Here is a 14,179-nt window from a genome sequence, read left to right as displayed (position 1 = left end):
CCTGCAATTTGACAGAATACATTCAATATGATTCATATTGTTTACCACTGTCAACTTTCTACTGATACTTTTTTGAAGCGTACCTTAGGATTGAATGAACATAGAAACAACTGACCAATATTTGCCAAGTTAGACTCTTTATCAACTAATATTGGTCCAACTACAGAGATTCAATTTACTGGCCAAATGCCATTTGCCCAGTCCTCCATACCTTACTGGCTTCCTTTCCCTCCACTACTATCTAACGCAATGATTCTCAACCAGGGGCCTGTGGACCTCTGGCAGGGGATGCAAGTAAGTTTCAGTGGGTCCGCCAAGCAGTAGGCTCACTAGGGCTCAGGGCAGAAAGCTGAAGCCCCACTGAATGGGACTGCAGCCCAGGACCTTGAGCCCACCACCCAGTGCTGAAGCCAAAGCCTGAGCAACTTAGGTTCGCAATGCTTCCTTGGCATGGGGCCCTGGGCAGTTGCCCTCCTTGCTACCGCCTAATGCCATCCCTGGCTTTTATATGCAGAAAAACAGTTGTTGTGGCACAGCTGGGCCATCAAGTTTTTATAGCATACTGGGGAGGCTCAGAAAAAAAAAAAGGTTGAGACCCCTGATCTAACGCAGTGTCAACCTGTGGGACACTTTGCCGGGGATGTTGTGAAGGCCAAAATTGTAACAGGGTTCAAAACAGAAGTAGGTACATTCATGAAGGATAGGTCCATCAATGGCTACTAGCCAGGATGGGCAGGGATGTGTCCCTTCTGTTTGCCAGAAGCTGGAAGTGAATGACAGGGTATGGATCACTCAGTGATTGCCTGTTCTGTTCACTCCCTCTGAAGCACGACATTGGCCAGCGTCAAGACAGGATGCTGGGCTAGATAGACCATTGGTCTGACCCAGTATGCCCATTCTTACGTTCACTATTTATGCTACAAGAGTTGCACCAGTGCAACCAGACTTAAAATTGACTTATCTAGTTAAACCAGTGCAAACTCCTAATGTATACACACTTAAACCAGTTTAAACTTTGCCTGAAGGTTAACAGTTAAAGTGTGTCTACATGAGGGGTTTGCATTGGTTTAACTTGATAAGATTTAAAACCGATTTTGTTACGTGTGCAACTCTTCTAGTTGACACAAGGACTTATTGTACCTCTTTCAGAGTCCAAGCATCAGTTTCTTCTTTTCCTTCTCTCTCCTCCCCAACTTTGTTTTTCCTTTCTTCTCACCTTCCCTAACCCCCTAATTTCTCTACCAATGCTTATTTAAATCCCAACAAGCAAAGCTAAAGAAACTATTCAGGACTCTATGCACTCTTGCCATCAAATAAAAAATATCAAAACCATTGCAGAACAAAAACAAACCATTATACTATAAAACTATAATTCAACAAAAAATGATTGTTAAACCAAGGCAATACCCCTGCCAACACTCAAGCACATGCTCATCTTCAAGCTCCACGTAGTACAGTGACTTCATTGGGACTACTTAGATGCTTAAAGTTAAACAAGTGTGTAAAGTGATGTCAGGAACTACATCAAGGTTTCCCACACCTAACATTCCCAAGAAAGGGAAGACAGCCTTTGCAGTGTGCCAGGAAGGCCAAAAAAATCTGGGCTGTTTTGTACCAGATAGAGAATCATTTAACTCAAACAAAAGAGGTCCTCGTAGACCTTGCCAGCAGCTCTCATATGGAAGGGGTTCCAACTCAAGTGTCTCAGCTAACCACAGTTGCAGCTGTATGGCATAGGGCGAAAGATTTTTGGGTAACCAAGTCACAGACTATTCAGGACTTTCTATGTCAAAAACCCAAACAACATAAACCCAATACAGAAACCAACAGGTAGATCACAAAGCGCTGGTGTGATATGCACATGGTGAAATACTCCACTTAACAAGTGAGCTGCCTCATTCTACATTTGATTCAGCTTTTGAATGGATTTATGGTGTAGTCCCACACAGAACCCATTGCAGAAGTTCAATCTAGAGATGAAGGCAGCATAAATGCCAATACAAAACTTAGGTAATGATCACAAACTCCTGGCCAGATGCACATTAAGAAAAAGCAATAACTATGACCTCTGCTACTATTTGGTCATCCAAAAGGAAGTAGAAATCAAACTCAGCTCCTTTCCCCATCTCTCCTAAATTGAAAACTTTGGTGCCAAATGATGGGATGGTCTGTCTGCAAACTTGGAAAATACTTTAAGTGTGCACATTTTGTGTTTCAGATCAAGGCTTTAGTCTCTCGTAATTTGGTGGATCTTGTCAGGAAAGCTAGAAAAACAAAAATTAAAAAATGCACATAAAAAGGGAAATAGCTAAAGACCACTGTGAAAGTATACCAAAGGTCCCAATGAGCAAGCACTGTACAAATACCACCCCATCTCACAAAATTTCCCCTCTCCAAAGAGGCAAAGTAGTGACAGACTTGTTAAAATATACAGATGGAGAAGAGCTGTATTAGCACCATCCTATTTCCTACATCTATCTTTATGGCAGTTCTGTTGCAAAGCACTGTATATATCTGAAACTACCAATTAGATTTTTAAGGATACTTAGCAACCTAAAAACCTTTAAAAATCAAGTCCTGTATAATAGATCATGCTGCAAACTAATTTATAGTTAAAAGAGGCTATTAAGATGGAGAAAAGCATTTAGGAGTGAACAGGCCAAAGGACTAGGAGAATTTTGATCTATTCCTAGTTCAGCCATTGACCTACTTGGGGACCTGCAGGAGACCTACGTGTGACCTTGGGGACCTGCTCTGACTCAGTTTCTCCTTGTTTAAAATGGAAATAATATTTGTGGGCTTTTGAAATGTAGACATGAAAACACCAAACTATCAGAAAATAACTCATTAATGTTTAGATAATTTAATAAAATCTTGATAGCATTAATGTATTGGAACCAAGCCTTTTAAAAGCCTAGCAAACCCATTTACTCATCTAGTGTGTATTGTTCCCTACTGACTAGAATGATGTACTTTAACACACTAATATTTATGTTACATCAATGCCAGTCCTGAGTAACTCTCCTTACCTATGGTAATAGATGTCATGTCAATTTAGAATGTACAACTTCTGAAGCAGATATTTCTGACTATACACAAAAAAATCAGAAAACTTAATCAAAAAGACACTCAATTCACTAATTTGATTTGACCAATTTAAAAAACAAAACAACAAAAAACCCTATAAAGTCTCCACCAGCATCCTGTTATTTAGATGGTTAAACAGCAGAAGGTGTTATGGGGATACCTTTCTAGTCTACAACTAGATCCAGCTCAACATTTGGGGTTCCAAGGTCATCAAGACTCTTTTCAGAACAAGCAGCATCACAGAGATAAGAGTAGAAACTTGGTCTATAATTCAGAGTGCATAATAACTGCACCTAGGAGATGTGCTCCTATAGGCAGCTAGTTTCCAGTGCTCTGATCATTTCTACACAGCCATTTTAGTCTGAAACTGCATCCTCCCTTTCAGCCAGCCTTCATTTTGTCGTATTGTTCGCTGAAGGGTTCCAAGCTGACAGCTCCAGAAGAAGTTGGCTGTGATCAGGTGTAGGGGAGATTCCTCTCTGTTTTGTGGGGAGGAGAGGGCGGGATTGTGCTGGTCTCAGGGGTGGGGGTTGGATTTCCCGCCTCCCCCCGTTTAAAGTAGGAGAACGCGCCGCTGTCAGAGGCGAGGCGGGGTAGTTACCCTCCCGCCTCCCCCAGGGAGTCCAGCTCCTCCGAGAGAGGCAGCGGAGCCTGGGGACCCCTCGCTTGGCAGGTCGGCCCTGCCATCGTCCCTCCCCCGGGCGGGCAGTGCCGTGTGTCCCGTCCCTCCCCCCAGGCGGGCGGGCTGGCTGCGCGGTCTCTCCCCCCGGCAGGCCGTGCGAGCGCGGCGGGGCGGGCACTCACCGCTCCGGCAGAGTGAGCGGCGGCGGCGGCCTCATCCTCCTCCGGCGACGGCGGGCCGATCTTGCTGCAGGTGGCCGCCAAGAGAGCGAGCGGTGACGGCTGAGCGTCCTACCCACAGTGGGCGGGTTCAAAGAGAGAAAGTGGGTGGCGGTTAGTGCGGGGCAGCGGCTCGGGCTCCCGTCCTCAGACTCGCACACAGGAAGCGGCGGCACCGGCTCCCGCGCTCGCTCCCAACGTGTCACCCGGGGGGAAGGGAGGGGGCCCGGCCGGGCCTGCGCTTACCTGGGGGGCGGCCGCCCCGGCGGAGGCCGAGGCAGCGCCGTTGCCGTGCTGGAGATAGTCGCTGTGGCTGCTGCTGTCCACGTCTAAGGCAGCCATTTCCTCTTGTTTCACGGGCTTCTCGGGAGCTGCGGGCGAGCGGGGAGGGGGAGGGGAGAGTCACTGACGGGAGAGATCACCCCCTCCCTTCCCCCCTAACCCCAGCGCTCCCCCCGCCCTCCCGCACGGAGCCCTCCTCCTCCTCCTCCTCCTCCCCGCGCTGCTGCCCCTGCCCCTCTTCTCCCTCCTCCCCCTGCTCCTCCTGCTGCTCTCAGTGTCGCTCTCGCCTCGCTCACACGCAGACGCGCCAGGGCCGGAGGGGAGCGCAGGGCCGGACCAGGAGCGGCAGGGAGCCCCGCTGGCGGCTCGCTCTGTACGTACGTACCGGTCATGGTGTGAGTGCGAGCGGCTGGCTGGGCGGGAGGCAGGCTGGCTGGCTGGCTCGCACACAGGCCCCGCCGGCTGGGGCTAGGCGGCTGCCGCCGGGGACATGCTTATTGTGCTCACGGGCTGAAGCGGCGGCGGCGGCCCGAGCCCACTCCGGGTTTTTTTTCCTATTTTGATTGACGGTGCGGGAAAGCCGAAAGGTGGGGCTTGCAGCGGGAGAGGGGGCCCGGCCGACACCACCACCGCCCGCCCGCCTGCCAGTCCGGAACTCCCGCCTACCCCCTCTCGCAGGCTCCCATTGGCTGCGCTGCGCCAGTACCGACACTCTCACTGGCCGCCCCTCCTGTCGCTCTTCTGCTAAGGCGGGGGGGGCATGCCGAGGTGTCTTCCTGTTTGCCTGGGTTTGTGTGAGAAACAATGAGCGGGCTCCTCGGAGAGCTGTCGGCGGCTGGGCCCTCAGCCCGCACGGGCCCCGGTAGCGCTCGGCGCCCAAGGCCGCTCAGGGGGATTTTTCTGGGGTAGCCTGCGGGCAGCGATCCCCGAGGCTGCCCCGGGCTCCCTCGGGGCGGGGGGCGCTTGAGGGCCTTGCACCTTCAGAGCCAGCGCTCCGGGCAGGCAGCTCCAGCTGCTGCCGCCTGCACTAGGGCTGCGCGCTCGGTGCGGGGCCGTTGGCAGGGCCTGGTTCCAGCCGGCTGCCTTCCCCGCTGGCCTGGTTCGTGGGAGACGTTTCCGCTCTCCCGCTGCAGGGTTTGAAATCTCCCTCGTTCGCGTTGTCACTCAGCTTGTGACAGCCGCTCCCAGGGGGCGGCGGCAGGCAGCGCCTTACAAAAACCCCACGAAGTAGTTAGTGCAGTTGAAATGCAGCAGGCAGGGGCTTTGTTACGACGGGAGCGGATTCATGTAATAGGGTACAGCTTCCTAACGTAGCTGTAGCACCCGCTTTAAAATGGCTGGGCCCAAGCAGACAAGCCCTGTGTGTACAGTTCCTCTTTGTTGTAGCGTTCAAACTCCATGATGGTGGGAAACTCACCTGTGTTATAAATGCTTCACTTGCTCATGCTTCCCTGAAAAACGTCAAGATATACTCCCCCATGATTACTGATTCTCTAAAACAACAGAATTTCATATTTAAGATAGATTTCACAGCACAGTTAGTCACACTAGGCATACCTTAAATCTTGAGTTTGCTACTGCAAATTGTGAATCTTCTGACAAATCCACCTCTGGTTGACACCTCAGATCTCAGTCCAAAAAGGTCCATCTGCAATACTTGAGACTTGCTGATCTGTTGCTTCTGCCCATTAAAAACAATGTCTTCTGAATAAGATTTAATATCTGTATGGAAAGTTATGTTACACATGATAAAATGTTAAATGTTTACTGTTCTCTCTGAAGCCACTAAATCAAGCAAGTGCATATAGAAGTACTGGGTTATGTTCTGCCTTTTCAAGCCTAACTCTTGTCAACATTGCTTACCTAAGGCCTCATCCAGACTAGGGGAGGAAAATCGATCTTAGATACGCAACTTCAGCTACGTGAATAACGTAGCTGAAGTCGAATATCTAAGATCGAATTACTCACCCGTCCAGACGGCGCGGGATCGATATCCGCGGCTTTCCGTGTCGATTCCGGAACTCCGGGTTGATGGAGTTCCGGAATCGATGTAAGCGCGCTCGGGGATCGATATATCGCGTCTAGACTAGACGCGATATATCGATCCCCGAGCAATCGATTTTAACCCGCCGATACGGCGGGGTAGTCTGGACGCGGGCTAAGAGGAACTCCTGAGACTGTTCATGTATCATTCCTGATATGTCAACTGCAATGCAACATAACAGGCTTGGTTTTTTTTTTTTTAAAGAAACCATAGATTATGAACTCAGGGAATGTATTTTACTCTGTAAAGCACTGTATAAGGATATACTGGCATGTGTGTTGTTAATAATGCTTAGCTCTTGATTCCATATTAGGAGTCATAGGTATTTGACATGGAAGGTGGACACCTCAATGCATCATCTCCCTACCCCATCTAAATTCTTCCTAGAGAGAACACACCAGACTAGAAGGCACCAAGGAGGCCTAAAACTCTTCTCTGGTTCTAGGCTTTGATGTAATGTAAACCACAGAGAATTACCCTAAGGATACACTGTGTACACTGCGGTGACCTAGAATCTCTGCATTTAGTTTCTAAAGGTCCTGGGTCATACCAAGAGAATACCTGAAAAATGGAGGCCAATAGCAAGTCCAGAAACCTGGTCAGAATCTTGAGACATGGAGTATGTCTATGCTGCAGTAAAACACCCATGGCTGGCCAGTGTCAACTGGCTCGGGCTGCAGGGCTAGAAAATTGCAGCATAGATGTTTGGTCTCCAGCAGTGTAGACATATGCTATGTCTTTTTTTTTTAAATGGGCTCCAACATCATTTTCTTGCAGATCTTAGCCATCTTTCCTATTGGGAGGCTTAGCCTCTATAGCAGTTTCTACTCAGGAAACTTACTGAGAGAAACTTAAATCAGAATAAATAGCCTGATCTTTCCCCATCTCCACGTTTCCTGTCAATGTACATTTCCAGAAATAGGTCCAGTCTTAGCTGTCCTCAGTTACCGTGCTGAGAATTCCTTCTGTAGTTTTATCCTAAGTGTTTTACCAACAAGCAGTTAAACTCCCAAAGCCATTTTTCACAATTCATTTTTCACAATTCATTTTTCTAAGTGCAGAAAAAAACCTTTTCCATTTTGGAATTTCTATTTTTGTTTTGCTTTTTCTGTTGGAATTTCATCCTTGAATCTGTTGCTGGAAAGCTAAACAATATATAGTTAGCTGGTTAATATGATTTGGAGTATATAATTTTTATAGTTTATTAACACAAGATTCTTGGAAATGAGAGTTGAAATTGGGAGGAAAATTCACACTAATGCTGACAAATGAGACATGGAGTTGCGCAGTTTGTATGTCTATACTTACAGACAGTGTTCAGATACAGTTTGTCAGCACATGTTACTGACACCCTCTGTCAAACTATATTTTTGTAGTGTAGACAGTGTACACTCTTCTAGCCTAGAACAGGACCTGATTTTCTAATTTAAGACACAAGCCAAGGGAAGAAAAGTGCCATACCTATTTAGGTATTCTGTATATCAGTGTTTCTCAACCAGAGATACGCGTACTCCTGGGAGTACTCAGAGGGGGCGGTACATCAATTCATCTAGATATTTGCCTAGTTTTATAACAGGCTACATAAAAAGCATTAGCAAAGTCAGTACAAACTAAAATTTCACACAATGACTGGTTTTTACTGCTCTATATGCTATACACTGAAATGTAAGTACAATATTTATATTCCAATTGATTTATATTTATATGGTAAAATAAGCAACTTTTCAAAAATAGTATGCTGTGACACTTTTGTATTTTTATGTCTGATTTTGTATGCAAGTAGTTTTTAAATGAGGTATAACTTGGGGGCATGCAAGACAAATCAGACTCCTGAAAGGGGTACAGTAGTCTGGAAAGGTTGAGAACCACTGCTATATATCATAAGGCAGCAAAAAAAAGAGAACAAGTCCAATTTTTCTCCCTTTACAGGTCACCTCTAATTTACATAATGTTCCTGTTATGACTTGTTACATAGTACTTGAATAATTTCTGCTGTTTAAAATATTCTTGTTTTGTTTTACCTGTCCTTAGCTTATATTTACTATATTTGTTGATGTTGAATTGTTACCAACATTCTGAATATGTTGCTAGTTTACTCAAGTCATTTAATTCTTCCTTTATATTGACTGTTCCTCCCTCCAGTTTTGTATTATCAGTTTATTGTATGTTCTTTCATTCATGATCCCAATGCTGATGCCTAATCTTTCCATCCCAACGTGTGTTCCATTTTAATTCTGATATCTAAGGTTCTGGCCCTGCAATCAGATCCATGCAGGTGAACCTCTGAAGTTAGAGTCCACCCACATATAGTAGATCCAATTGCAGGATCAGGGGGCCAAACTTAGTATTTGGTTAACGCATTGTAAATGAGTGGTTTGTATCAAAATATTTGTTTAAATCCAAAATAAATTATGACCAATGTTCTGGTGATCAACTGTGTCACTTGGTCAAGGAATTCTTTTGCACTTGAAGATAGGAATGATCACCCTCTTGTGAATCCACATCAGCTTTCTTTAGGTAACCAAGTTATTCCTCATAGTCTATTTTCAATTAACATTTCTAGTATCTTCCCTAACCCAGAAATCCAACTTCCTTTGAGGCAGGGATTACAACCAATGAGTGATGCAGTATACATTATTTACTAAGTTTATCTATTAGAGTAAGGATTGGAGTCCATTAGATAAAAACTGGCTTCATAACACTGGTGAGAAAGTGGCTACAGACTGTAATATAATATCCATATCATAGTTCCCAGAGACCCCAATCCTGATTGAGTGCTCATTGTGCGAGATGCTGTACAAATGAAAGAGCAGGACAGAGGTGGCTAGGGACTTGCCACAGGAAACAGTATTAGGTCCAGTTTTTTGACAAACAAACAAACAAAAGTCTGCAAACTAAATCCTGGTCAGATAAAAGTGTTATTAATGGCAGTCTCTTTGCTGCCATTTTGCTGATGGGACTATTGATTCCAGGCAAGTTACTTGTCCTATTCATTATGAAAAGTATATATTTGTTCAAGCAGTTTTTCTATTTAACTGCTTGATTTAGTACTAGCCAAACTTATTTGTAAGCTACTTTACCTAACTTAAACCTACCTTTCTAGACTTTCTTCTTTCCCCACTACTACAGTGCTTATTTTCCTGCTTCTTTTACAATAGACTTGTTTTCCCTTTGTTCTTTCAAATTATTTTGTTTTCTCACTGTATCAGTCTTCGCATCCTCTCATGACTTCTGCCCAAATGCGAAACTATCATCAACTATCCAAACTCTAATTGGAATATTCCCTTATCAATCATGTTCAGTCCCAGGGTGGAGTTCCCTCAGCTTCTCTTCTGACCATTTAAAAAGTGGAAATAGCTTTTTCCATTAGAGCAAGTAAAACTCCTGGGGCACTGCAGAGGAATACAAAAAAAAAAAAAAAAAAATCAGGTAAAAAGGAGGACTGTAATATTAAAGGATAAATATAAGTGTTAAAAAGAGGGTAAGTTGAGAAATGAAAGAAAAATTGCAAAGAACTGTGAAGTGTCTTTAAAAAAAGGCCTGAAAGGGAAAAAAAAATCTATTAGTAATAAACAACTATTAGTAAAATTCTAAGTATTTTCTATAATGGTCAGATCAGGAGGAGACAAATTTCAAGGCAAAAAAAAGAAACAAGGAAATTAGGATCACAAAAGAACAAGTTCTCTAGCTAATTCTAATACCAAACAAATTTACACAGCCAGAACAGTCAGGAAGTGGCAATGAGATATGCAACAATTTATAGAGTGACTTTCCCCCAAAGTGTCAAATGCATTACATACTATGAGCCTGATTCATTGAAGACACAGGGAATGCAAATTGCACCCCCAGGACTGAAGGGGCTGCTGTGGTCTAATAGAGGGATTCACTGTCAGAGAAGGGTAGGTAGTGTTTCCACCTCCAGCTTCCTGAAGGCACCTATGAATTGTAATCTGGACTCCACAGGAATCAAGCCAGCAGTGATTACCCAGCAGATGCGGTGAGTCACCATATACTCCAGGACAACTTGGCCATAACCAGTGCCTCTGTTTTTGGGCTGTTTATGGCCAAATGCAGGTGCCCTACAATAGGCTGGGTAGACTTTCTGCTAACAGGTGACACCAACACGGGACAAAGCAGATGTGATTCAGGGCTGAATGAAGTCCTATATCTATATAGTCTCATTCCATTAATCTCTGAAATACATGCATTTCTAAGGTGAATGTAGCAACTCTTGCAGTAAGAGTTCAGAACAGGAAGTGCAGAATATACATTGTTGAACTAAGGAGGAAGTTTAGAAAGGTCATATGTAATTACATAAGGTGGAATATGGGCAGAACATTAGAACACCAACTTTTGCAGAAGTGTCACTTCAAAGCAATGACCTGGCCGCTTGTAATTTAAGCTTCATCAAATTTACAGCTCCTACAATAGCACAGTGACTGTGCTAGAATATCAGCTCAGTACTATGTCAGATGGAAGAGCTCCAGTAGGAAGCCAGACAACTCTATCATCTTTAATACTTAGAAAATGTCTTTTCCTTCTGCTTGCACATACACCTCTACCTCGATATAATCCTGTCCTCAGGAGCCAAAAAATCTTACTGCATTATAGGTGAAACCGCGTTATATCAAACTTGCTTTGATCCACCAGAGTGCTCATTCCCACCCCCCCAGAGCGCTGCTTTACCACATTATATCCAAATTCATGTTAGATTGGGTTGCATTATATCAAGTGGAGGTGTAACTCTTTTCTAAAGATAGCAACAGAAGTTGCAGCCAACTATCTTTAGTGGTCCATAAGAAGTTACAGAACCTTTGTTTAAAAAATACTTGTTCAATTCATTGTTTTGGGACATTCATGTTACGTTATACCTCAGTGAAGTTGTGTGCATGTTATGCAGTATCCTAGAATAGAACTAGGTAAGATGAGAAAGAGAAAAAAAATTGAAGGTGGCATGTGTTCTTTGTCACTAGGGAAGCTGACATCCAGGGTCTCTTACTTTTGAAGGCTGGGAGTTAAGATGAAGTTGAAGAATCAGTTGGGACTCAATTAAATAAGTCATCTTAAATCATACAGCTTTGACTAAAGGGTGAAAAGGCAGAAACAAGTCTTGTGCTTGAAGAAGTTACTCAGAGAGGAAGGTCCAGATACCACACAGAGACTGTGTTTTTAAAATCCTCTCACTTTCCCTCCTGTATTTTAGTCCTTTGTTTAATGTAATAAAAGTTAGAGGACTATGCATTCTTTTGTGTTTAAGTGCCAAGCACATTGTCAGCGCAACTAAAAACAAAGCAGTAACATAGGTCAGAGGCAAACTTATTAAACTTGTTAGAGCCCAACTCCATCCTGATTTTCAGCCCTCTCTCCTACCAGCAATTTTCTTTTGGTTGTAGTAAATGAGAAAGAGCCTTTAGCTGCTATTTTCTAAATATTCTCCCCTTTCCTTATACTAGATGGGGCTTTATTTGCATAACAAAGTTGGAGGAGGACCAGTTTTCAAAGAGAGTTGTTGGTGGGGCCAAAAACAGGCTGACTGTAAAGGCCTCTTGAAGCCAGGAAGTAGTAGTTTGAGCCAGCTGCATGACCAACAGTTTAGCGACCTGATCCAAAGTCCATTGAAAATGGATAGGAATCCTTCAATCGACTTCAATAACCTTGAGATCTGGTTCTAGCTGAGGAAGTCACAAAAAGGATCCCTCTGCTGGTGAGAGTCAACAGGGAGGGCTGTTGGTCAGGAACACAACATTGGTGCCCAGAAGACAACCACGTGTCCAGTGATAAGTTGCTGTTTGAGCAGGAAGTTTGCAACCAGAGTTGAGTTTGAGGCAGTACTTCGGGTCAGGGAATATCTTTTTGTTGTGTTTCTGCACACTGGGGTCCCTAGGTGCTACAGTAATTCAGATAATAATCATAATATTGAAAAGTCAGAAAAGCACCACCTCAGTATTCAGGCTGCCATGGGTCTCTAGGTACTTAGACACTCCCCATCCTAGAATTATCCGAGTGTCAGAAGGCAGCCCAGGAAAGTGGCCTGGTAAATAAAGCCCATGCGGGAGCTCTGTCTGCAAGGAAAATTTCAGTCAAAGTAATGGAACTTTAAAGGCTCTTTTGCTTTAAAGGACAATTGCCTTTTAGAAGGGTAGATTGCTGTTCTGCATGGATAAGGCAGTTGTGAAAGTTCTAACATCTATCTCTTGCTAGCCAACAAGAGCCATAACTAACTATTAGCAAGTAGGTCAAGGAAAACGCTAGCATTTGGAGCAAACCACAGGCAAGATTGGGCCACGTTTCAAGTGGGTAGCCCTACAGCGATTAAGATTAAGGATTAAGAATACCATTTTTTCCATTTGATCTAGTCAGACTCAACGAGGGGCTGGCCAGGAGATAGGAAAAATCAAAGTCCACTAGGCCCCAGGAAATTAGCAAACCAGAATGAGAAGATAGGTTTGCACCAGTTCCCGGGATACTATCTGCATTTGGCTGGAGGTCAATGTGAGGTATCCCATATGGACATAACATGAAAGTCATCAGGAGAATAGCTATCCAAGGCATGTATCCAGACACTAGTGCACAGAGTACTACATTTTTTTCACAAACGAGATTTTGACCCTTAGCCAGCATAAGTGACAGATCTCCAAAGAGTAGGACCATCAGAGACTCTGTGATTCAGACTTTATATATTGTAAATAAAGGGACTGACTATCATCTGGGACATTAGTGAACTGCCAGGGGCTGAAACATTCCTTAGTGTTTTAAAACAGTTGAGTCAGGACAAGTTTTGTTCCCTTTTACTTAGTAGTTTCTATTTTACTAAGGAGAAGTAACTGTTCAAAGTTTAGTTTGCTATTTACATTTTAATTTTTTATTCATCCTGTTGCCTGGCTTTTGATTCTGTATGAATACATGTAAATAAAAAGTACATTAGTTATTTTCCTCTAAAATTTGAGTAGCTTTATTATTTAATTAGTAGACAGAATAAGTTACCAAAGTAACATCATCAGATAATGCAAAGCAGCAATTTGTTTTCTACAAAGAGAAAGCGGTCTTATACTCCTTTCACAAAGCAAGAATATTTTTATTGGTGGCAGGGAGAAAAAACCTGTACTTTGACAGGTGAGATCACAGAAGTCAGGATATTACCCATTCATTTCACCTTGTAATCTCCACTTTACTACACTAACAAATCTAATTTTTCTAACTTCCTAGAAGTTAACCTCTGGGCCCCTTATTACCCACATTGTTTTCCCTGTACTTTTTCAATTTGTCTCCTCCAATGTTATCACAATGGACTGTATTCTTAATCCTACAAACTACCAGGACCAACATATACTGCTGCAAATGAATATACACCAGGTAAAGTGTTTTCTGGAAAGGTCCATAATTGTGGCTCCCATTGTCAAAAATGTTCATCAGACAATCCTTCTACCCTCCACATAACAACAGCATAGGAATAAAGAAATAGTGGAGACTTACCTTCTGGAAAAATTCATCTTTTGTTATTTTACATAGAGTCTGGCAAACCTTGTTTCCTCTCCATTTCTTCACCTTCTAATTAGAAGAGGTATTTTTATGTTATGCAATATTGATTCCATTAAAAGAATTTAAACCTTCTCAATCATGAAAGCAGACGAGCCCAACCTCTACTAGAAAATGCCAGTGAAATGGTCCCACGTGATAAAGGAAAACACATTAAAAGGAGAATTCAACCAGTAGGTGCCAGGAAGAGGTGCAATCTGAAAGTAAAATAAGCCTAACATTTCTACAGGGAGAAGATTAAACAGTAAGTTTCTAGGAGTTTTAAATACTTTGCAATGGAACTTGGTACACAATAGGCACTGTAAGAAAAAAATAGGTTTTTTTGTTATACACGTATATTGTAACACTGGAGTACGCTCACATGACATGGCCTCTATTTCAAAAGTCCAG

The 14,179-nt window shown here is 43.5% G+C and overlaps 2 protein-coding genes across 3 annotated transcripts in view; one reads left to right on the top strand and one right to left on the bottom strand.

The window, feature by feature from the left end:
- Positions 1–5,021, bottom strand: part of SP3 (Sp3 transcription factor) — a 32,018-nt gene extending 26,997 nt beyond the window's left edge. Inside the window, exons 1-3 of one of the 2 annotated variants that reach the window (XM_050969010.1) lie at positions 4,595–5,021; positions 4,174–4,298; positions 3,892–3,999 (exon numbers count right to left, since the gene is read on the bottom strand). In XM_050969010.1, the coding sequence (XP_050824967.1) occupies positions 3,892–3,999; positions 4,174–4,298; positions 4,595–4,601 (240 nt within the window). In that variant the 5' untranslated portion in view covers positions 4,602–5,021. Of the gene's footprint in view, positions 1–2,066; positions 2,239–3,891; positions 4,000–4,173; positions 4,299–4,594 lie in introns of those variants that run through there. The other variant, XM_050969011.1, reaches the window with a different exon arrangement.
- The window catches only part of MAP3K20 (mitogen-activated protein kinase kinase kinase 20), a 564,831-nt gene that overhangs the window by 501,615 nt on the left and 49,037 nt on the right, over positions 1–14,179 (top strand). The window lies entirely within an intron of this gene.

Source organism: Gopherus flavomarginatus, chromosome 10 (assembly GCF_025201925.1).
Source record: "Gopherus flavomarginatus isolate rGopFla2 chromosome 10, rGopFla2.mat.asm, whole genome shotgun sequence".
NCBI classification, from domain to species: domain Eukaryota; kingdom Metazoa; phylum Chordata; order Testudines; family Testudinidae; genus Gopherus; species Gopherus flavomarginatus.
This window is presented reverse-complemented; position numbering and strand designations above follow the sequence as displayed.